This window comes from Cetorhinus maximus, chromosome 6, assembly GCF_964194155.1.
Source record: "Cetorhinus maximus chromosome 6, sCetMax3.hap1.1, whole genome shotgun sequence".
NCBI classification, from domain to species: Eukaryota; Metazoa; Chordata; class Chondrichthyes; order Lamniformes; family Cetorhinidae; genus Cetorhinus; species Cetorhinus maximus.
In genome coordinates this window covers 11,582,391-11,604,811 of record NC_135884.1, presented here as the reverse complement: position 1 = coordinate 11,604,811, position 22,421 = coordinate 11,582,391, and the positions used below count along the sequence as shown (strand labels likewise).

General features: G+C 41.9%; 1 protein-coding gene across 2 annotated transcripts in view; it reads right to left on the bottom strand.

Annotated features, from left to right (window-relative positions):
- The window catches only part of usp4 (ubiquitin specific peptidase 4 (proto-oncogene)), an 83,725-nt gene that overhangs the window by 21,793 nt on the left and 39,511 nt on the right, over window positions 1-22,421 (bottom strand). For both annotated transcript variants that reach the window (XM_078543174.1, XM_078543175.1), the window contains 6 exons: window positions 22,233-22,391; window positions 19,674-19,895; window positions 18,524-18,607; window positions 13,759-13,853; window positions 12,690-12,890; window positions 1,214-1,317 (listed from right to left, as the gene is read on the bottom strand). In XM_078543174.1, coding sequence (XP_078399300.1) covers window positions 1,214-1,317; window positions 12,690-12,890; window positions 13,759-13,853; window positions 18,524-18,607; window positions 19,674-19,895; window positions 22,233-22,391 — 865 coding nt within the window. The remainder of the gene's footprint in view (window positions 1-1,213; window positions 1,318-12,689; window positions 12,891-13,758; window positions 13,854-18,523; window positions 18,608-19,673; window positions 19,896-22,232; window positions 22,392-22,421) is intronic.

The window sequence follows — 22,421 nt, the reverse complement described above, 5'->3', positions numbered from 1 at the left end:
AAGGGAGGGCTGATTAGGGACCAAAATTTACGCAACAAGGCAGAAGGCATGGCTGAGGTACTGAATGAATACTTTGCATTTGTCTTTACCAAGAAAGATTCTACCAAAGTCAAAGTGAGAGGATGTAGTTGAAATGCTGGATGGGCTAAAAATTGATAAAGAGGCTAAGAGAGACTGGCTGTACTTAGAAGTTGAAAAGCCACCAGGACCGGATGAGACGCATCTTAAGATATTGAGCGAAGCAAGGGAGGGAATTGCAGAAGAATTGGACATAATCTTTTAATCCTCCTTACATACAGAGGTGGTGGCAGAGGATTGGAGAATTGCAAATGTTATACCCTTGTTCAAAAAAAAGGTTCAAGCGAAAGCCCTGTAATAGAGACCAGTCAGTTTAACTTTGGTTGGGAAAGCTTTTAAAAGCAATAATCTGGGACAAAGTTAAAGTCAACTGGACAAATGTGGATTAATTAAGGAAAGCCAACATGGATTTGTTAAAGGCAAATTGTATTTAATTAACTCTATTTAGTTTTTTTGGTGAGGTAACAGACAGGTTTAATGAGGGTTATGCGGCTGATGTGGTATCTAAGGACATCCAAAAGGCATTTGCTAAAATTCCATGTAATAGGCTCGTCAGCAAAGTCAAAGCCAATCGAATAAAAGGGACAGTGGCAGCACGGATGGAAAGTTGGCTCAGTGATAGGAAACACAGTAGGGGTGAATGGTTGTTTTACAGGCAGGAGGGAAGGATGCAGAACAGACTTCAAGTCAACTGGACAGTGACTTGCAACAAACCTTTGTAGAAAGAAGACAGGCTTGCATTTATATTGCTTCTTACACTATAATTTCCCTATCCATGTCATAGCCCATTCGCTGAGTAAAATTTCTCACAATAGACTCAAACATTTAAGAAAAATGTTTAGGATGAAAGGATTCTGCCTGCACACTGGTAAAAATATACTTCACCAGGGTATCTAACTTTAGCTGCAGTAGAAAAGAATAGCAGGAAGAGACAAGGAAACCAAACCGCTCATGCAGTAATTCTTATTCCCTCCCAGTCAATGGATACGATTATCACAGGAAGACACAGTAAACTATGAAAGCAAATTTCACTATGCCAGTTCAACAAACTATATATCTGCTGCTTTTGTTTTTAAATTGATATATCCTGCTTGTCATAAAATATATCTAAGTTAATATAATAGAATACCAGTACCTTCATCATTAATACCATTTAGCTCACTGGACAAACCATTGTCTGTGCTCTGACTTCCAGAACTATGACCTTCATACATTTCCTTGCAAAGTTTCACGTAACGGCTGAAATGAAAAATAGAATTAATGTACATTCATTAGGCCAATTACATCAAGTTTACAGTATAAAAAATGCTTTAATTGGAATCCCATTTAAAATCTAAATCAAAAGCGTTGTGGCATGGCTGATGGTAATTGCCGAGCTGCCAAAATCCCAGACAGAAACTTGAAGCAGCTGGCAAAACAGATTTTGCAATTTGTATAGTATGAAGAGAGGCTCTGAAAACAGGAAGTTATGTCCCTGGCTACTTGTGATGATTTTATAGTAGAGTAAACGTTAATTGATAGAAAATAGAGAAAAACACAATTACACCTAAACGCAAGAACATTACTTTAAAACAGTTCCACAAGATCTGAACTACCCTCAGAACTGACTGTCCCCTTTTCTGTTCAGCAGCTATCCTTATAGATTTCAAAACCTATAGAGTTCCAGTAATTTTTACCACACAGTGCTTTTTTTTAAACTTGGGGTGTCCTTTGAGGCTGACAGCAACTGGTTCTCCCGGTCTGGCCTTGTTCACACTGTCTTCTGGGAGATCTGACCAGCTATCCTGCTGTCTTCTGGGAGATCTAAACAGCTACACCCCTCACATAGGCCTCAGTATTTCCTTAAATGAGTTCCTTCCCTTTGATCTCTCTATTGTCTCAACCAGTCTCTTTAGAAATGCTTTCTTCCTAGACTTATTAGACTCTACTTTAGCTCAAAGGTTTTAAAAAATGGAAACTTACCCTATCTTTAGCTTATTTACTTGCACCTTTTTACAACCTGCATATATCCCCCTTTGAACTAAAACAACTCAATTCAAACTTACTCCTGTTATTGTTTTATGTATGACTCTGAAGTTTTTTTTTATTCATTCGTGGGATGTGGGCTTTGCTGGCTGGGCCAGCATTCATTGCCCATCCCTAGTTGCCCTTGAGAAGGTGGTGGTAAGCTGCCTTCTTGAACCACTGCAGTCCATGTGGTGTAGGTACACCCACAGGATTTTGGCCCAGTGACAGTGAAGGAATGACGATATATTTCCAAGTCAGGATGGTGAGTGACTTGGAGGGGAGCTTCCAGGTGGTGGTGTTCCCATCTATCTGCTGCCCTTGTCCTACTAGGTGGCAGTGATCGTGGGTTTGCAAGGTGCTGTCTAAGGAGCCTTGGTGAATTCCTGCAGTGCATCTTGTAGATGGTACACCCTGCTGCTACTGTGCGTCGGCGGTGGAGGGAGTGAATGTTTGTGGATGGGGTGCCAATCAAGCGGACTGCTTTGTCCTGGACGATGTCCAGTTTCTTGAGTGTTGTGGGAGCTGCACTCATCCAGGCAAGTGGGGAGTATTCCATTACACTCCTGACTTGTGCCTTGTAGATGGTGGTCAGGCTTTGGGGAGTCAGGTGGTGAGTTACTCATCGCACGATTCCTAGCCTCTGGCTTACTCTTGTAGCCACCGTATTTATATGGCTAGTCCAGTTCCATTTCTGGTTAATGCTAACTCCCAGGATGTTGATAGTGGGGGATTCAGTGATGGTTCAAACATGGACAGATGAGGTGAGAGTGACTGCCCTTGACATCAAGGCAGCATTTGACCAAGTGTGGCATCAAGGAGCCCTTGATGATGGTTGGATTCTCTCTTGATAGAGATGGTCATTGCTTGACACTTGTGTGGCGCGAATGTTACATGCCAGTTGTCAGCCCAAGCCTGGATATTGTCCAGGCCTTGCTGCATTTGGACATGGACTGCTTCAGTATCTGAGGAGTTGCAAATGGTACTGAACGTTGTGCGATCATCAGCGAACATCCCCACTTCTGACCTTATGATGGAAGGAAGGTCATTGATGAAGCAGCTGAAGATGGTTGGGCTTGGGACACTATCCTGAGGAACTCCTGCAGTGAAGTCCTGGAGCTGAGATGACTGACCACCAACAACCACAACCATCTTCCTTTGCGCTAGGTATGACTCCAACCAGTGGAGAGTTTTCCCCGATTCCTATTGACTCCAGTTTTGCTAGGGCTCCTTGATGCCACACTTGGTCAAATGCTGCCTTGATGTCAAGGGCAGTCACTCTCACCTCAGCTCTTCTGTCCATGTTGGAACCAAGGCTGTAATGAGGTCAGGAGCTGAGTGGCCCTGGTGGAACCCAAACTGGGCATCAGTGAGCAGGTTATTGCTAAGCAAGTGCTGCTTGATCGCACTGTTGATGACCCCATCCATCACTTTACTGATGATCGAGAGTAGACAGATGGGGCGGTAATTGGCCAGATTGGATTTGTCCTGCATTTTATGCACAGGACAAACCTGGGCAATTTTCCGCATAGCCGGGTAGATGTCCTGGAACATCTTGGTTAGGGGCGCGGCAAGTTCTGGTGCACAAATATTGCTGGAATATTGTCAGGGCCCATATCCTTTGCAGTATCCAGCGCCTTCAGCCATTTCTTGATATCACGCGGAGTGAATCGAATTGGCCGAAGGCTGGCATCTGTGATGCTGGGGACCTCAGGGGGAGGCCGAGATGGATCATCCACTCAGTGCTTCTGGCTGAAGATTGTTGCGAATGCTTCAGCCTTATCTTTTGCACTGCTGTGCTGGGCTCCTCCATCATTGAGGTTGGGGCTTTTTGTGGAGCCTCCTCCATTGAGTTGTTTAATTGTCCACCACCATTCATGACTGGATGTGCCAGGACTGCAGACCTTAGATCTGATCAATTGGTTGTGGGATCGCTTAGCTCTGTCTATCACTTGCTGCTTATGCCGTTTGGCATGCAAGTAGTCCTTTGTTATAGCTTCACCAGGTTGACACCTCATTTTTAGGTATGCCTGGTGCTGCTCCTGGCATGCCCTCCTGCATTCTTCATTGAACCAGGGTTGATTCCATGGCTTGATAGTAATGGAAGGGTGGGCGATTTGCCAGGCCATGAGGTTACAGATTGTGTTCAAGTACAATTCTGCTGCTGCTGATGGCCCCACGCCTCATGGATGCCCAGTCTTGAGTTGGTAGATCTGTTCGAAATCTATCCCATTTAGCACAGTGGTAGTGCCACAGAACACGATAGAAGATATCCTCAATGTGAAGGCGGGACTTCGTCTCCACAAAGGCTCTGCGGTGGTCACTCCTACCGATACTGTCATGGACAGATGCATCTGTGGCAGGCTGGTTGGTGAGGATGAGGTCAAATACGTTTTTCCCTCTTGTTGGTTCCCTCACCACCTACCGCAGACCTAGTCCAGCAGCTATGTCATTTAGGACTTGGCCAGCTCGGTCAGTAGTGGTGATAGTGAACCACCCTTGGTGATGGACACTAAAGTCCCCCACCCAGAGGATATTCTGCACCCTTGCCACCCTCAGTGCTTCCTCCAAGTGATGTTCAACATGGAGGAGCACTGATTCATCGGCTGACGGAGGGCAATACATGGTAATCAGCAGGAGTTTCCTTGCCCATGTTTGACCTGATGCCATGAGACTTCATGGGATCTGAAGTCGATGTTGAGGACTCCCAGGGCAACTCCCTCCCGACTGTATACTACCGTGCTGCCACCTCTGCTGGGTCTGTCCTGCCAGTGGGACAACACATACCCAGGGATGGTGATGGAGGAGTCTGGGACTTTGTAAGATATGATTCCGTGAGGATGACTATGTCAGGCTGTTGCTTGACTAGTCTGTGAAACAGCTCTCCCAATTTTGGCACTAGCCCCAGATGTTAGTAAGGAGGACTTTGAAGGGTTGACAGGGCTGCGAATGCCTTTGTTGTTTCCGGTGCTTAGGTCGATGGCGGGTGGTGCGACTGGTTTCATTCCTATTTTGTAACTTTGTAGTGGTTTGTTACAACTGAGTGGCTTGCTAGGCCATTTCAGAGGGCATTTAAGAGTCAACCACATTGCTGTGGGTCTGGAGCCAAGTTCCTCTTGGTTCATTAGCATATCAAAACCACTTCTCATTGTTGGCTTTAGACTGTTGCAGTCCTTCTGGGTCTTTCGCCAATTGCCATATTTACAAATCCCCAACAGCCTGTCTTTCAGTACATAGGAAATATGAAAGGGTTATTAACAGAAGAAAAATATTACAATTTCTTGTTTTCTTGACAAAAGCCAGTCTCAATTTTAACAAGTTTACCTTCTGGACCTCAGGTTTAATTTTATTGCAAATCACAAACAAGGTGCATCCATGTGGAAGTACTGTTCTGATTTACTGAACTGAAACTACCTCCATACCTACAGCTCTCAAAACCAGTGCCAGGGTCTCACATGTTTAATGGTGATTCAAAAGCAACAGCATAGAGCAGGCAAGCCCAAATTTGGTTTCTGGTGATAGTCACAAGAGCACAAGAAATAGCAGCATACGACCTGTCAAGCCTGCTCCACCATTCAATATGATCATGGCCGATCTTGGACTTCAATGCCATTTTTCCCTGCTCCCCATATTCTCTGATTCACTGAGACACCAAAAATCCATCTATCCCAGCCCAGTCAACAATGGAGCATCCAGAACCTCCTGGGCAGCAAATTCCAAAGATTCACAACCCTTTGAGTGAAGAAATTTCTCCTCATCTCAGTCCTAAATGATTATCCCTTAGTTCTGAGACTGTGCCCCTGCTTTCTAGATTCCCTAGCCAGGGGAAACCTCATAGCACTGTATCTATTCTGTCAATCCCTTCAGAGTCTTGTATGTTTCAATGATATTCATACTCAGATAGCAGTTTGCCAGTCTTAAACTGGATTAGTTCATTATTAACAAGAAACAAGGGCAAAATACTTGGTCACACCCATTTCCAGATGCTAAACCTTAAAGAAGCAGAGTGCTGTGAGATGAACCACCATTATCATTGCTAGGTCTCTAACCACAGCATGTTTCCCAGGTGTTAGATACCAAAATGCTTTCTCCAGGCACCAGGATGACAGTGCACAAATATCACATTACTGTTACACTTATCCTGAAATCCAAACAGCACTGGAATGGGCAAAGCTAACAGAAGAAACTCTACCACAAAATGTGACATGAAGTAAGTTGCTGAGAATGCAGGACAGGGCCAGAAATGCCTGGTTTCTGAAAGGAAATAGTTAAAACTTTCATTGGAGGCAGAACAGTGGAAGTTTTACAATGGTCCCTGGGACGAGAGGCTGGGTAAGTTGGAGTTTAGAAGAATGAGAGGTGATTTCATTGAAAATTACACGATTTTGAAGGGGCTTGACAGGGTAGATGCAGAGAGATTGTTTCCCCAGCCTGGGAATCTAGAATACAAGGGGAAAGTCTCAGGATAAGGGGCGGATCATTTAGAACCGAGATGAGGAGAAATTTCTTCACTAAAAGGGTTGTGAATCTTTGAAATTGTCTACCCCAGAGGATTGTGGATGCTCCATCACTGAATACATTTAAAGTTGAGACAGACAGACTTTTGGTCTCACACGAGAATCAAGGAATATGGGGAACGGGCAGGAAAGTGAAGTTGAAGCCGAAAATTAGCCGCGATTGTTTTGAATGGTGGAACAGACTCGAAAAGCCACATGGGCTACTCCTGCTCTTACTCTTATGTTCTTAACTTTTCTCTGTGAATACTATGTAGATTGGGAGCAGGGAGACACACCATGGACTAATGGTCACAAGGTGCACCTACATCTGTCATGGGTTGAGACTCTGAAGGTCAAGGATAAAGCATGGAATAAACAAAGTCTTTTTGGTCATCATGTGTTCTCCTTCCCTCTCTTGTGCACTCAATCACCACTCTAATAATGCTTTATTTAGGGTGACCTTAGAATGCAGCAGGTACCACCCTTTGGGCCAGATGTTAAGTCACAACCCAGTCTACATGCTTCAAGAGCCCAAGTTGGTATTAAAAATTCCATAATAGAAGAGTAGCAAGGAGGTCTTGCACTTCTCTGGCCACTATTCCTTCCTCAACCAATACAACCAAACAGATTATTGTGGTTATTCATGCCACTGCAATTTATGGGATCCTGCATAACAGTAGCTGCAGTTCAAAGTAACTAATTGCATATGTAGTGAGTCCTAGGCATGTTAAATTCACATTTCTTTCCTTCAAAATAGTCAAGCATACTTAGTTCTCCATTATTCAAAGCTGGTCAGGATGCTTTCCAAAACTGATATCTCTGTGGCCCCAACAGCACATAAATCATTTTGATCCTTAGTATTTGATCAACTATCTATAGCTACATTATGAAGTCATTTTTCATAATGGTCTGTGTTATGACACAGTAGATGGTAAATGCCGAGCTGTTCAAATCCCAGAGGGAAACTTGAAACAACTGTCACAACTTGTTTTGCAATTTGTATAAATGCAAGATGCGTGCCTTGAATTCAGTAGTAATAAGACTACCAAGTCTTAGATTTTTATAAAACTAAATTAAATATTTATTAAGAGAAATTATTTTAAATACACAGATCTACAAATTACTATGATAACTTTTAAATTCCCTAATCAATCTGTTACACTTTCGTTAAGGCAACAGTACACCAGTTACACTGTTACTGTTACACTGTTAACAGTACACTGTTACACCAGTTATGCTTTCGTTAAGGTAACAGTAAGGCGCACAGTTTTTTTAAAAGACCCATGCAATGAAACATGATACCCTGAACAAGTGGCTTTCCGAATGAGTTTTCTTAACTTCAGTCCTTTGAAGACAGTAGCTTGAGGCATAGATGCTGAAGGCTTTTCACACACTTGTAAGATCTTAAAAATGCCTTCCCTTACACACAGCCCTTGCTCCTTCTTTATACATATCTTCCACTGTGACTGCAAATGCCCATTGTTTCACTATGTCTTTGGACTTTATCTCCCTGATAATAAAAACCTCTCATAGCACTAAGTTTTACCAGTAATCTTTGGGAAAAATAAACACACCGATTCTAAGCTTCACCTGGCTAGGTGACACATTTCACCCCTCTTTTGAAAACAATCTAGTCTGGTTTATTTCAAAATGCAAATGTTCCCTTGACACCCATGCTTCTAAACTTCCCCATGTTTATTAACATTTCAAACCTAACCTGTCTTCTTAGATCAAAGCACCCGGACTAGTTGCCTCCAATTCAATTAAATCTCTCACACACATAGACACTCCCCACTATTGCTCTATTTTACAATATATTCCAACAACATTATGAGAATCATTATATCTCCTTGACACCTGACCCACTTGTGACAGGAATATTTGGAGGCTAGATGGCAAATTTATATACTCAAGTCTACTTAAAGAAGTTTCAAGAGAGCAGGATGTACCCAAGTCATAATATGAGACTATTAAAATACCTTAGTATTAATTAGTAACAATAATTTTCTTGTTAAAAATGGTAAATTTGAAATTATTCCCACACGTGTACACGTAAACAGAACCTTGTTTTCCGGTGACTGAATCAGTTAAGTACTGATTTTAAAACATGGCTTTATGGAGTTTTGCTGGTGGTCAAAGGATAACACTCTGCAATTACGTTCAACTTTGTGAAATCTGAGTGCTAGCGGCCTTGTTCTTGACTAATCAGGTCCTCGTTTCTGTCAGTTATTTGGTTACAATGGTGTGGTCATTATTGCACAGCATGGAACTTGCAAATGAAGAGGAATACATTCATAGGAATTTTTGAAACTGAATTCAGTAACTCTGGCATTTTGTGGGCTACCATCAGAAAAATGACCGCAAAAGAAGTTGGCTTGTTATATCAAAGGTAGTGTGGTGGTATTGTCATTGGACTAGTAATCAAGAGATCTGGGGTCTTGTGCCAAAATTGGGAGAGCCGTCCCAGACTAGTCAAGCACCAGCCTGATATAGTCATCCTCATGGAATCATATCAGACATCACCATCCCTGGGTGTGTCCTGGCAGGACAGACCCAGCAGAGGTGGCAGCACAGTGGTATATAGTCTGGAGGGAGCTCAACATCAACTCCGGACCTCATGCAGTCTCATGCCATTGGGTTAAACACGGGCAAGGAAACCTCCTGCTGATTTCCATGTAACGCCGCCTCTCAGCTGATGAATCCGTGTTCCTCCATGTTGAACACTACTTGGAAGAAGCACCAAGGGTGGCAAGGGTGCAGAATGTACTTTGTGTGGGGGACTTCAATGTCCATCACTAAAAGTAGCTGGGTAGCACGACTATGGTCTGAGCTGGCCAAGTCCTAAATCGCATAGCAGCTAGGCTGAGTCTGTGGCTGGCAGTGAGGGGACCAACAAGAGGGAAAAACATACTTGGGCCCCATTGTCACCAACCTACCTGTCGCAGATGCATCTGTCCATGACGGTATAGGCAGGAGTGATCACCTTGTGGAGACAAAGCCCTGTCTTCACATTGAGGGTACCCTCCTTTGTGTTGTGCGGCACTACCAACATACTAAATGGGATAGATTTCGAACAGATTGAGCAACTCCAGACTGGGCAACCATGTGGCGCTGTGGGTCATCAGCAGCAGAACTGTACTCAACCACAATCTGTAACTCATGGCCAAGTATGTCCTCCACTCTACCATTACTACCAAGCCAGGGGATGAAGAATTCAGGAGGGCATGTCAGGAGCAGCACCCGGCATACCTAAAAATCAGGAAGGCGGTGATGTAGTGGTGTTGTCACTGGACTGGTAATTGAGAGACCCAGAGTAATGTTCTGGGCATCTGGGTTCGAATCCCACCAAGGCAGAAGGTGTAATTTGAATTCAATAAAAATCTGGAATTAAAAGTCTGATGATGACCATGAAACCATTGCCGATTGTAGTAAAAACCCATCTGGTTCACTAATATCCTTTATGGAAGGAAATCTGCCGTCCTTACTTGGTCTGGCCTACATGTGACTCCAGACCCACAGCAATGTGGTTGACTCTTAAAATGCCCTATAAACAAGGGCAATCAGGGACAGGCAATAAATGCTGGCCTAGCCAGCGACGTCCACACCCCATGAACGAATAAAAAAAAATGTGGTGAAGCTCCAACACAGGACTACTTGTGTGCCAAACAGAATAAGCAGCAAGGGATAAACAAAGCTATGCAATTCTGCAACCAACGGACCAAATCCAAGCTTGGCAGTCCTGCCACATCCAGTCATGAATGATGGTGGACAATTAAGCAATTCAATGGAGGAGGCGACAGCTCCACAAATATCCCCATCCTCAATGATGGGGGAGCCCAGCACATCAGTGCAAAATTTAAGACTGAAGAATTTACAACAATCTTCAGGCAGAAGTGCCGAGTGAATGATCTATCTTGGCCTCCTCCGGAGGTCCCCAGCATCTCAGATGCCAGTCTTCAGCCAAGTCAATTCACTCCATGTGAAACTGCTGAAGGCACTGGATATTGCAAAGGCCATGGGCCCTGACAATATTCCAGCAGTAGTACCAAAGACTTGTGCTCCAGAACTTGCCTTGCCCCTAGCAAAGCTGTTCCAGTAATGATACAACATTGGCACCTATTCAGCAATATGGAAAATTGCCCAGGTATGTTCTGTACACAAAAAGCAGGACAAATCCAACCCGGTCCATTACCAATCCATCAGTCTACTCTCGATCATCAGTAAAGTGATGGAAGTGGTTAGCAACAGTGCTATCAAGCTGCACTTACTTAGCAATAACCTGCTCACTGACCCTTAGTTCAGGTTCTGCCAGGGTCACTTAGCTTCTAACCTCATTACAACCTTGGTTCAAACATGGACAAAAGTGCAGAGATGAGGCGAGTGCCTGCCCTTGACATCAAGGCAGCATTTGACCAAGTGCGGCATCAAGGAGCCCTAGCTAAACTGGGACCAATGGGAATCGGGGAAAACTCTCCGCTGGCTGGAGTCGTAACTAGCACAAAGGAAGGCGGTTGAGGTTGTTGGAGGTCAATCATCTCAGTTCCAGGACATCACTGCAGGAGGTCCGTAGGGTGGTATCCTAGGCCCAACCATCTTCAGCTGCTTCATCAATGACCTTTCTTCAATCATAAGGTCAGAAATGGGGATGTTCGCAGATGACTGAACAATGCTCAGCACCACTCGCGACTCCTCAGATACTGAAGCAGTCCGTTTCCAAATGTAGCAAGACCTGGACAATATCCAGGATTGGGCTGACAAGTGGCAAGTAACATCTGCACCACACAAGTGCCACGCAATGACCATCTCCAACAAGAGAGATATAACCATTGCCTCATGACATTAAATGGCATTACAATCACTGAATCCCCACCATCAACATCCTGGGAATGACCACTGACCAGAAACTGAACTGGGCTAGCCATATAAATACTGTGGCTACAAGAGCAGGTCAGAGGCTAGGAATCCTGTGGCGAGTAACTCACCTCCTAACTCCCCGGGACCTGTCCACCATCTACAAGGCACAAGTTAGGAGTGTGATGGAATACTCTTCACTTGCCTGGATGAGTGCAGCTCCAGCAACACTCAAGAAGCTTGACAGCATCCAGGACAAAGCAGCCCCTTTGAGTGGCACCTCCTCCACAAACACTCACACTCTGCCACCAACGCACAGTGGCAGCTGAGTGCAGCATCTACAAGATACACTGCAACAACACACCAAGGCTCCTTGGACAGCACCTTCTAAACCCACAACTGCCACCATCTAGAAGGACAAGGGCAGCAGACACATGGGCACACCATCACCTGTAAGTTCCCCTCCAAGCCACTCACCATCCTGACTTGGAAATATATTGCCTTTCCTTCACTGTTGTTGGGTCAAAATCCTGGAACTCCCTCCCAACAGCGCTGTGGGTGTGCCTACACCACATGGACTGCAGCAGTTCGAGAAGGCAGCTCGTCACCACCTTCTCAAGGGCAATGAGGGACGGGCAATAAATGCTGGCCTAGCCAGAGACGCTCACATCCTGTGAACAAATTTTTAAAAAATGAAGTGGTTCACTTCAGGGAAAGGAACCTGCCACCCCTACCTAATCTGGTCTACCCACTGGCTGACTCTGAGCAAACCATACAATCGACAGGGCACAGGCTGTTAGACAATAACAGCATTGTCCACATACTGGAACAAATTTTTAAAAAGAATTTGTTCCGCATTTTTTATTATATAAATACTGTTGACTATTTTATTTTCCACACTGAGTGAACATGCAGTTGGACACAAATGTCTGGACAACTTAAAACATTCTGCAAGTATTTGGAACTGCAACTTACCATTATATACAGGACAACAACAGGAACTGGAAACTTATACATTCACAAATGAATCAGTAACAGTTAAGGCATCAGACACTTAAAGCAATTGTGAAGAGAGATATAACAATGGTCAGCTATTTTAAAAGGAGGCCGTCAAATCCAAACAGCTTTTATCGGGAGAACTGCAAGCTTGGCAGCAAAAATAAGACACTTCTGTTCAAGTAAATGTGTGAAAGCAAACTTAGCCAAACAAAGCACTTGAAAGATTTTTTCCTCCCAATAAGATGATATTGGTAAACTTACGAAATTCGTGCAAGGACTAATTCATACAGGCTATCCGCTGTAACATTATCACTGGGAACAGAGATCAATAGAGGTTGACCAAATAGAATAGTGCCAGCAGGTGTATTTGAAGATCGCATCCTTTTCTCACGGAAGTAAACTGGTAGATTGATGCATTTTGAACTTTCAGAGTCTTCCTCTCTAACACCTGGGACCTCATAACTGTAAAATGTAAGGAGTTCATCAGCAGCTGCAAGAAAATAAACTTCATATAGAAATTTTAAAAATGTCACCAGTTACAGAACATAATTCTATGGTAGAATTGACTGGTAATACTGAGGTCTGATTCCCACCACCGCTAATTTAGTATTATGTTGAGGTGCTACAGCAAGGAGTCATCAGTAGAGTACTCTCAAACTTGCTAATCAGCTGTGGGAGCAGACTGCCCACTCTCTCATACTTTGGAGGATGCCTTGAAAGATAGAAGGGGAACAAAATCGAACATCAGACTCTCTCCGATAGGAGTCATAAAAAGGCCCTGCCCAAAAGTTTCAATTCAGTCTAACTTACCCCTGGTGGCACATCATCCAAACAATCACATCTGTCCTCAAATAACACTATTCAATTAAGAGCACTAGATAGCAATCAGGAACAACCCTGTGACTATTTTGCTCCCTGCTGAGATAGCTAACTTAGCGCTGATTTTTGCCTGAATTGAGTGTTCCCTGGTTCATATGGCTCAATATCACATTATAAGTTAAATTCACTCGGGCAATCCACTAACAGATTTAGAAAATATTCTTCACAAAGTAATTTAAAAACATTATGGTTTTACTAATTAATGAACATTTTATTTGTGACTCAGATTTAAAGCATTTTCCAGAGCAAAAATAAGGCCTAAAATCTAAATCAATATTCCCTCTAATCTGCATGGCCCGCAACAATCTGGAACATACTGCGATGTGCAATACACAGGCTGTGCACAAACAAAAATTAGAAGGAATGTGGAAGTAAACAATATGTGCTACAAACTACTTGTCACCATTGAAATGGAAAATTGAGAATGGAAATAGGTGGTTTTTATACTTACACAAAAATATCATCCCTGTCCATAATGTGGTTCAAGGCTTCATCTTGTCGGTAGGTTTTGTGGAACCGGTGATTATAAACATCAGCGACGACCATCTGATAAAGAAATATACAGAAGTTATACATAACTTTGTTTTGAAGCTGTAAAATAATTACATGAGATCAAATGGAAATAGAGTAATACACTGAAACAATGGTAATTTGACATTGTCTTTACCTACTACATTGAAGTGATGAACTTTTTAGCTCTTGGAGAATACCAATTTTTAATACTGCAGATGTTTGGGTAGAAGTTAGTATGGGTGAGTGAATAACAAGTTCAGGTAATTCTCAATCCCTTTAACTGCCACCTGAGATGGTCAACTTGCTTGAACATTCTCTATAAGCAACTCCCTAGCTCCTATGAAGGCAGTGAAACAACAATTCTTAGTGGGTTACAATTCCACAGCACCAGCAGTACTCATACGTACATACAAAATTGTAGGTGGCCATTTGGCCCCTCAAGCCTTCTCTGCCATTCAATAAGATCATGGCTGATCTGTTTGTTTCAAATTCCACATTTCCATCTATCCCGATAACCTTTGATTCCCTTGCTAACAAGAACCTATCTACCTCCACCTTAAAAATATTCAATGACCCCGCCTCCACTGCCTTCTGAGGCAGAGAGTTCCAAAGTCGCGCAACCATCAGAAAAAAATTCTCATCTCTGTCCTAACAGGCAACCCCTAATTTTAAAACAGTGCCCCCTAGTTCTGGCAGCTCACCCGCAAGAGGAAACATCCTTTCCACGTTCACCTTATCAAGACCATTTAGGATCTAATGGACTTCAATCAAGTCACCCCTCAATCTTCTAAACTCCAATGGAAACAAGCCCAGTCACTCTAACCTTTCCTCATAAGGTAGCCTGCTCATTCCAGGTATCAATCTATCAAAACTATCTCCAACGCATTTACATCCTTCCTTAAATAAGGAGACCAAAATTGCACACAGAATTCGAGATGTGGTCTCATCAATATAACTGAAGCACAACATAATTTCTTTTATGCTCAATTCCTTATGTAATAAAGGATAGTATTCCATTAGCCTTCTTAATTACATGCTTCACCTGCATGTGACTTTTGCACTAGAACACCTAGATCTGACCTCAGAATTCTGCAGTCATTCTCCGTTTAAGTAATACTTTGCTTTTTTATTCTTCCTGTCAAAGTGAACTTCACATTTTCCCATATTACACTCAATCTACCAGATTTTTGTCCACTCACTTAACCTACCTATATCCATCTGCAACCTCCTTAATTCCACTTCACAACATACTTTCCTATTTATCTTTGTGTCATCTGCAAATTTAGCTACCATGCCTTCACTCCCCTCATCTAGGTCATTGATATAAATTGTAAAAAGTTGAGGCCCCAGCACCGACATCTACGGGACGCCACTCGTCACATCGTGCCAATCAGAAAAACAGACTTTATGCATGCTCTCTTTCCTGCCAGCCAGCCAATCTTCTATCCATGCAAACATGTTACCCCCTACACCATGAGCTTTTATTTTCCACAATAACCTTTGATATGGCATCTTATCAAATGTCTTCTGGAAATCCAAGTACAGTACATCCATTGTCTCCCCTTTACCCACAGCGCATGTTACTCCTTTAAATTACTCCCCTAATTAGTGATATTTAATGCAAGAATCCAAGTGTTGAATGTCACCAGGCTAACCATAGGGGTCATCACAACTGTGCCTAACCCACTATTCAACCCAATGACTACACAATTATTTTTCAAACAAGCATAGTGTATAGTAATCATAAGAGGAAGCCCTGATTGTAGCCCCACCACAAGCATCTGCCCACCCACCACTGCCAAAACACTTAGCTAGGTCAATTACTTTCGATCACTAAGATTAGAGAAACCTAAGGATTCTGTTTTTCCAGTATTGAGTACCCATTTTCTCCTCCAAGAGAGGCATTTTAATGATAGCTTAGCAGATTGGCCATCATTGTCACTGGTTTAGATCAGCTAATACAAAATAAGGCATGGATTGGAGCAGGGTCCTCCGCGTGGTCTATTTAATTATTAGGCAGTTTGGAAGAGGATAATTAATCTTTGGAATTCTCTACCCCAGGGAGCAGTGAAGGCTGGGTCATTGAATATATTCAAGGCTGAGTTACAGATCTAGAGTGAAGGGTTACGGGGAGCAGACAGGAAAGTACAGTTGAGGCCACATTCAGATCAGCCATGATCTTACTGAATGGCAGCGCAGGCTTGACTGCAAATTCCACTTTCACAAGGAAGTTCAAGGAATGCAGTTTTTCCAAAGCTAATTTCAATCTATTCCGCAGAGAAATCAGCAGACAATGGTCTTTCTGCCTGAATCCACCACCAATGAAGATGTTAAGGTTCATAAAAGGTCTCAAATTTTAGAACTACCGTAATTTAAATTATACAAAATAAGTTGTACTTGCAGACTGAAAAAGCTATAAATCTGTTTTCATCAAACTTGGAATTGCGAAATGGGCTATTTTATATATATTTTTGGCTAGCTTGATGTAAGATACACATCAAAATCCATGAACACATTTAAGTTGAATTGGAAATTCTTAAGAGAAATCTAAGGATCCTGTTTTTCCCATATTGGAGTACTCATTCACACCTTCACTTATCCAGAAAGTTTAGATGCAGGTTGGCCAAGTCAAGATTTAAGGAACCCCCATAAACCCTACCCACCCCTCCCCAGGAGAATATTAACTGTTTACTATTGAACAATTGACAAGGGAAGCTCGAGAAGTGGACAGTTAAGTACCAGGATGTCATTCGGATCATGGTAAGCAGCACATCTCAACACAAACAGATCTTGGTCATTTGCAGTTCAATCTCAAATAGTTAGTAAATTGAAAATATGTAGCAATCTAGCTTCTATGACTCTGCTTAGTTACAAAATTCCAGAAGCACTATTTCTTAAGCTACAGGAAGAAAAACTATGCCAAGTTCTGCATCTTTCAACTTCTGCGCAGCATAATTTTCTTCAGCTTTGCAGCCAAATTTACAAAGCCAAGGTTAAAACAGTGGAATCCCATCTTGAAATTTTTTTTCATTAATACATTCTGGGATTATAAAAAAACAAATTGCAACACAAGTACAGAATCAGATAAATTGAATATGGTTCAATAATTTATTCAACAAGTCTTATAAATTGATGAATTCAGGGTCTTAACACAAACTCAACTGTCGTTATAAAAATATATATAGTTGCAAAACCAAAGATCGCAAATAGAAAGGAGTAGGGTGGGAATAAAAAAAAGAACAGTCACCACAACAACTTTCAAAAGAGTACTTGCATGTTTGTTTAAATGAGACCCAACCAGGACTTGAGGCTAATCTGACAAATTGAAAACATCTATTTATGCTATACAATTTTCAACATCTTTCTTTCCAAACTTGCATTTTCTTTTCTATCACACAATTATGTAACTTGTAAAGATTCATGGCAGCATTTTATCTTCAGCAACTCCACTCATTGTCAGAACTCAAAACTCACTATTTAGAATGGATTGTGAACTATTCATTGCTTCCAAAATGTTGATGCGAAATTTTAGAAAAAACGCTGTTATAAAAATCAGCTACGCATATATACTTTAGCCAAACTTGATCTGCTGGAGACCAGTAAACTTATTAACACATCTGTGATTCATTACTGTCCAACCAGGCCAATGAGTCGTGGATAATGTTATCATTGGAATAATTTTCATGCAAGAGTTTTCAAACTGCATCTAGGCATGTTTGTAAAATGCAACACTTAACTTCTAGTTTTTGAGTAGCCATTCCACCGTGCCTCTGCAAAAGATGCTACTTAAGTTGAAGTATTGTTGCATGGAATAAAAACAGAAGATAATGGAAATACTTTCTCTTATATTCTTTCCTGGGACGTCAGCCTCACTGGCTAGGCCAGCATTTTTATCGCCCATCCCCCATTGCGCTTAAGGTGGTGGTGAGCTGCCTTTTTGAACTACTTCAATCCATGCGGTGTAGGCACACCCTCAGTGCTGTTAGGCAGGGAGTTCCAGGATTTTGACCCAGCAATAGTGAAGGAATGGCAATATAGTTCCAAGTCAGGATGGTGTGTGACTTGGAGGGGAACTTGCAGGTGGCAGTGATCCCATGCATCTGTTGCCCTTGTCCTTCTAGGTAGTAGGGGCCATGGGTTCGGAAGGAAGAAACAAGAGTTCATGTTTGAATCAAGGACCTTTCTTCAGGTAACTCTGTTTCTCTCTCCACAGGTACAGATTGATGTGCTGAATATTTCCAGCAATTTCTGTTTTTATTTCAGATTTCCAGCGTCCGCAGTATTGTACTTTTGTTTTATTTCATGGATATAGGCAATGCTCTCCTACCTAAGTCACCATTCCTTCTGCAGATACCCCAGCAGTGAGTGTTAGCAGGCCATTTTACAGTAGTCAATACTACTACCCTGCTCAATCATTTGATGCCAATTGAGACATAGTTTCCAGATCTGAAGCAAGTCAGAACAGGAACAGAGTCCCAAATATGTTCCTGTTATTGAAACATCACAGCTATAGAAGCAAAACTATCACAAACAAGAAATATCCCAAAATGTTCAGATTTTGATTCTAGCTCCAGGTCAGATTAATCAGGTATTATGAGAACTCACTGACAGAATGCACTAGCATGCACATAATGCAAGAAAGCAACTTCTAAAATGAATACACAAATTCTAATGTTAAATTTCAGTGACGACTGGAAGTTTACCTTTTCTGCAGCAACTCCTGAGATTTGAGAAAGGGCTGTACACAGGTCAGAAATTGCACCCATCTTTGGAACAACTATTCTATACTGTAAAGTAAGGTCATCATTAATAAGTGACAGAAGAATTCGCTACAAAAAAACAAGTATTTAGTGAGAGCAGGAAATGGCATTATTTTCTCAGCAACATATCTTGGCTAAGTACCTGTGTGGACAACCAGTAAACACAAAAATGGGCTGCAAACAACCTAGCTCCTACTCCATAAGTATGCCAGTTCCCCTACTATTCAAAGTTTAAACAATTTAGTTTACTATTCAAGTTTACTATTCAAAGTTTAAATCCCCCCACTACAAGAATTGTTCAAATTAATAATTCTGGCTAGCGACTTTCAATGGACCAATATCAAGGACTACACTGAGCCACTTGGTATATATAGAGGCACTTAGAATCAGAAATTTACACCCTGGGGGGGAATTTAGCTTGTCATGTTTGTGCTGGATCCTTGCTAAAGTAACTGAAAATTAATTCCACTGCCCTGCACTTTTTCCATTTGCTTTTAAAAAATTATTTCATGGATGTGGGCGTCACTAGCTAGGCCTGCAATTTTATTGCCTATGCCTAATTGCCCTTGTGAAGGTGGTAGAGGGCCACCTTCTCAAACTGCTGCAATGCAGGTGGTGTAGGTACACCCACAGTGCTGAGAGGTAGGGGGTTCCAGAATTTTGATCCAGCAACAGTGAAGGAACAGTGACATAATAGTTCCAAGTCAGGACGGTGTGTGGCTTGGAGGCGAACTTGCTTATTTCTTCTCCTGCTTCAAATATTTATCTAATTTTCTCTTGAAAGATACTGTGGCCTCTGCCTCAAGAATTCATAGTGGCAAAGCATTCTATATTCCAATAAAAAAATTTCTTTTAACTTGCCGCTTTCAAAAATTTAAACTGACCATTCCTCATCACTGTATCTTCGATTGAAGAAGTTGCCTTTCATTATCAAAACCTGTCATGATTTTAAAAACCTACATGAAATCTTGTCTTAGCCTTTTTCGCTTCCATAGAAATATTCCTAGTATCTCTAATCTCTGCTCCTAACTATAGTTTCTTATCCCTTCTGTGATCGCCATGCATTAATTTATTGCAGAGAACCTGATCTTACCTGGGTAGGCCTAGACGAGTCTGCCCGCACAAGAAAGATTTCCATCGTGCGGTCCTTCTTCATAGGTAATGGAAGAGTTAAGTAACAGAAAGGATCAAATGTCACAGAAATTTTTGAACATTCAGGACAAACTAGGGTGGATTTAAAAAGCCCATGGAAGATGTCCACAATGATGGAGTTGTTTCTTAACCTGTGGTTTTCCCATGCTTCTTTAGCCACTACCTATAACCAGAAAAGGGGACAAGAATAGTTGATTGTGTTCTACATTAATGAAGAACCTACATTATTGTAGGCCTTATTACATACTCAGAATGTCCCAAATACTTCACAGGGGTCTGTGCTGAGGCATGGTAGCTAAATTTGCAGACAACACAAAGATAGGTAGGAAAGTATGTTGTAAAGACGCCATAAGGAGTTTGTAGACAGATATAGTTGAGTGAGTGGGCAAAAATCTGGCAGATGGAGTATAATGTGGGAAAATGTGAAGTTGTTCACTTTGGCAGGAAGAAAAAAAGCAGAGTATATTAAGCAGAGAACGACTGTTGAATTCTGAGGTGCAGCGGGATCTAGGTGTTCTCATGCATGAATCACAAAAAGTTAGTATGCAGGTACAACATGTAATCAAGGCAGCTAATGGAGCGCTATCCTTTATTACGAAAGGAATTGAACATAAAAGAAATGACGTTGTGCTTCAATTATACAGGGCATAGGTGAGACCGCATCTTGAATACTGTGTGCGGTTTTGGTCTCCTTATTCAAGGAAGGATATAAATGCAATGGAGGCAGTTCAGGGGACGTTTACAAGATTGATCCCTGGAATGAGAGGGTTGTCTTATCAGGGTAGGTTGGACAGGCTGGGCTTGTTTCCACTGGAGTATAGAAGAGTGAGGGGTGACTTAATTGAAGTATATAAGATCCTGAATGGTCTTGACAAGGTGGACGTGGATAGGATATTTCCTGTTGTGGGTGAATTTAGGGGGGCAATGTTTTAAAATTAGGGGTCGCCCTTTTAGGAGAGAGATGAGGAGAAATTTTTTCTCTCAGAGGGTTGTGCGACTTTGGAACTCTGCCTCAGAAGATGGTGGAGGCAGGGTCACTGAATATGTTTAAGGCAGAGGTAGATAAATTCTTGTTAGGCAAGGGAATCAAAGGTTTTTGGAGGGTAGATGGGAATGTGTAACACAAACAGATCAGCCATGATCTTATTTGAATGGCGGAACAAGCTTGAGGGGCCAAACAGCCTACTTCTGCTCCTATCTTGCACATTCATAACAGACTACTTCTGAAGTGTAATTACTGATTGCTACATCAGCATACCAAATAGCCCATTTGAATGCAAGGTCCCACAAACAGATCAGGGCAAATCCAGTTCTGGTGGCAGTATCTGAGGGTATTGTGCTGACCAGGGCAGTAGAACCTCCTGCTCTTCTTTAAATAGTACCGTGATATTTTGCATCTATCTGAGCAGCCAGACAGAAGCTTGTTTTAACACCTCAACTGAAAGATTGCACCTCAGGCAGCACAGTATTGTGTGAAAGTGCTGGCCTAGATAATGTACTCAAGTCAGCACTAGGGCTTTGTGCCTTTTCCCTTTTGAGTCAGAGACGAGAATACCAATGCAACTAAGCTGATGACATAGATGAGCATGCAAGAAACAATTTTTGCTGCAACTCAGTCAACAGGGTTGACAACAGGCCTGCTCCAAGCAACTTTTGAACCAACCAATGTAAGGGAATGAATAAGCTTTCTCTTCCCTATTATTTTTTAATGAGTTTTTACTAGTAATATGTACAAGAGTGAACTGGTTTGCAAATTGTCACAGGAGGTGTAAGAGGACATGTCAAATGTAACAAAACTGTTGATAAAACAGACAAAGAAATGAGAGTTGGACAACAGAGGTATGAACTAGTGAAATAGATGTCACTTAATTTCATGTGATGAGACAGAGTTGTATTTTCCTTAAAATGGTTAAGGAGATTTTCATGGATTAATTAAGAGAGGTATTTTAATAGTCAAGCACAGGAGCCAAAAAAAAAGAAACACCTTAGCTTGTATGGATGGATGTAATGCTGGCTGCAGTCTAAAACTCTCTTGCTAAAGGAGCTGAACAAAAGCAAGTAGACAACATTTGCTACCATGTCCAGTAACCTTGAAGATGACATATGATCTGTTTAGAATTGTAAATGCTGCCTACCTTGGCACTATAGTGTTAATTTCTGCTACGTGCCAAAAAACTTTTCTTTAAACAACCAATTGGTGATCAAGTTTTAATCCTTTGGAAAATATGATACCAGGAAGTGCATATGACATTTACCGTCCCGTTACCCCTCCTCCTCTCAGCCATGGATTTATAATGGTCAATTTATTTCCAAACAATGATTTTTAAGGGGAAAATTGAATATTTATCCTACGAAAGTAATTCAATGGATGCAAAATGTTTTGGAACAGCCAGAGGATGTGAAAGGCACTATAAATAAGTAACAAGCATGCTTTACTCAGAATGTTCCAGATTCAATAAGGAGTCTTGCATTATTTAAAAGGCTATTCAGCCAGACCCACCTCGTCTTCCCTACCATTGGCATCTTTAAGTTCTAAGTAGGGTTTTTTCTTCACGCGATTTAAATCTTCATGTAAACCATCTAAAAGAAATGCAAGCAGCTCTTGAGAATCCTGTTGCTGGTATCCTGAAAACTGTGGAGCAAAACACCCAACCTGTGTCTGGAGAAAGAAAAAGTTCATACTTAACTG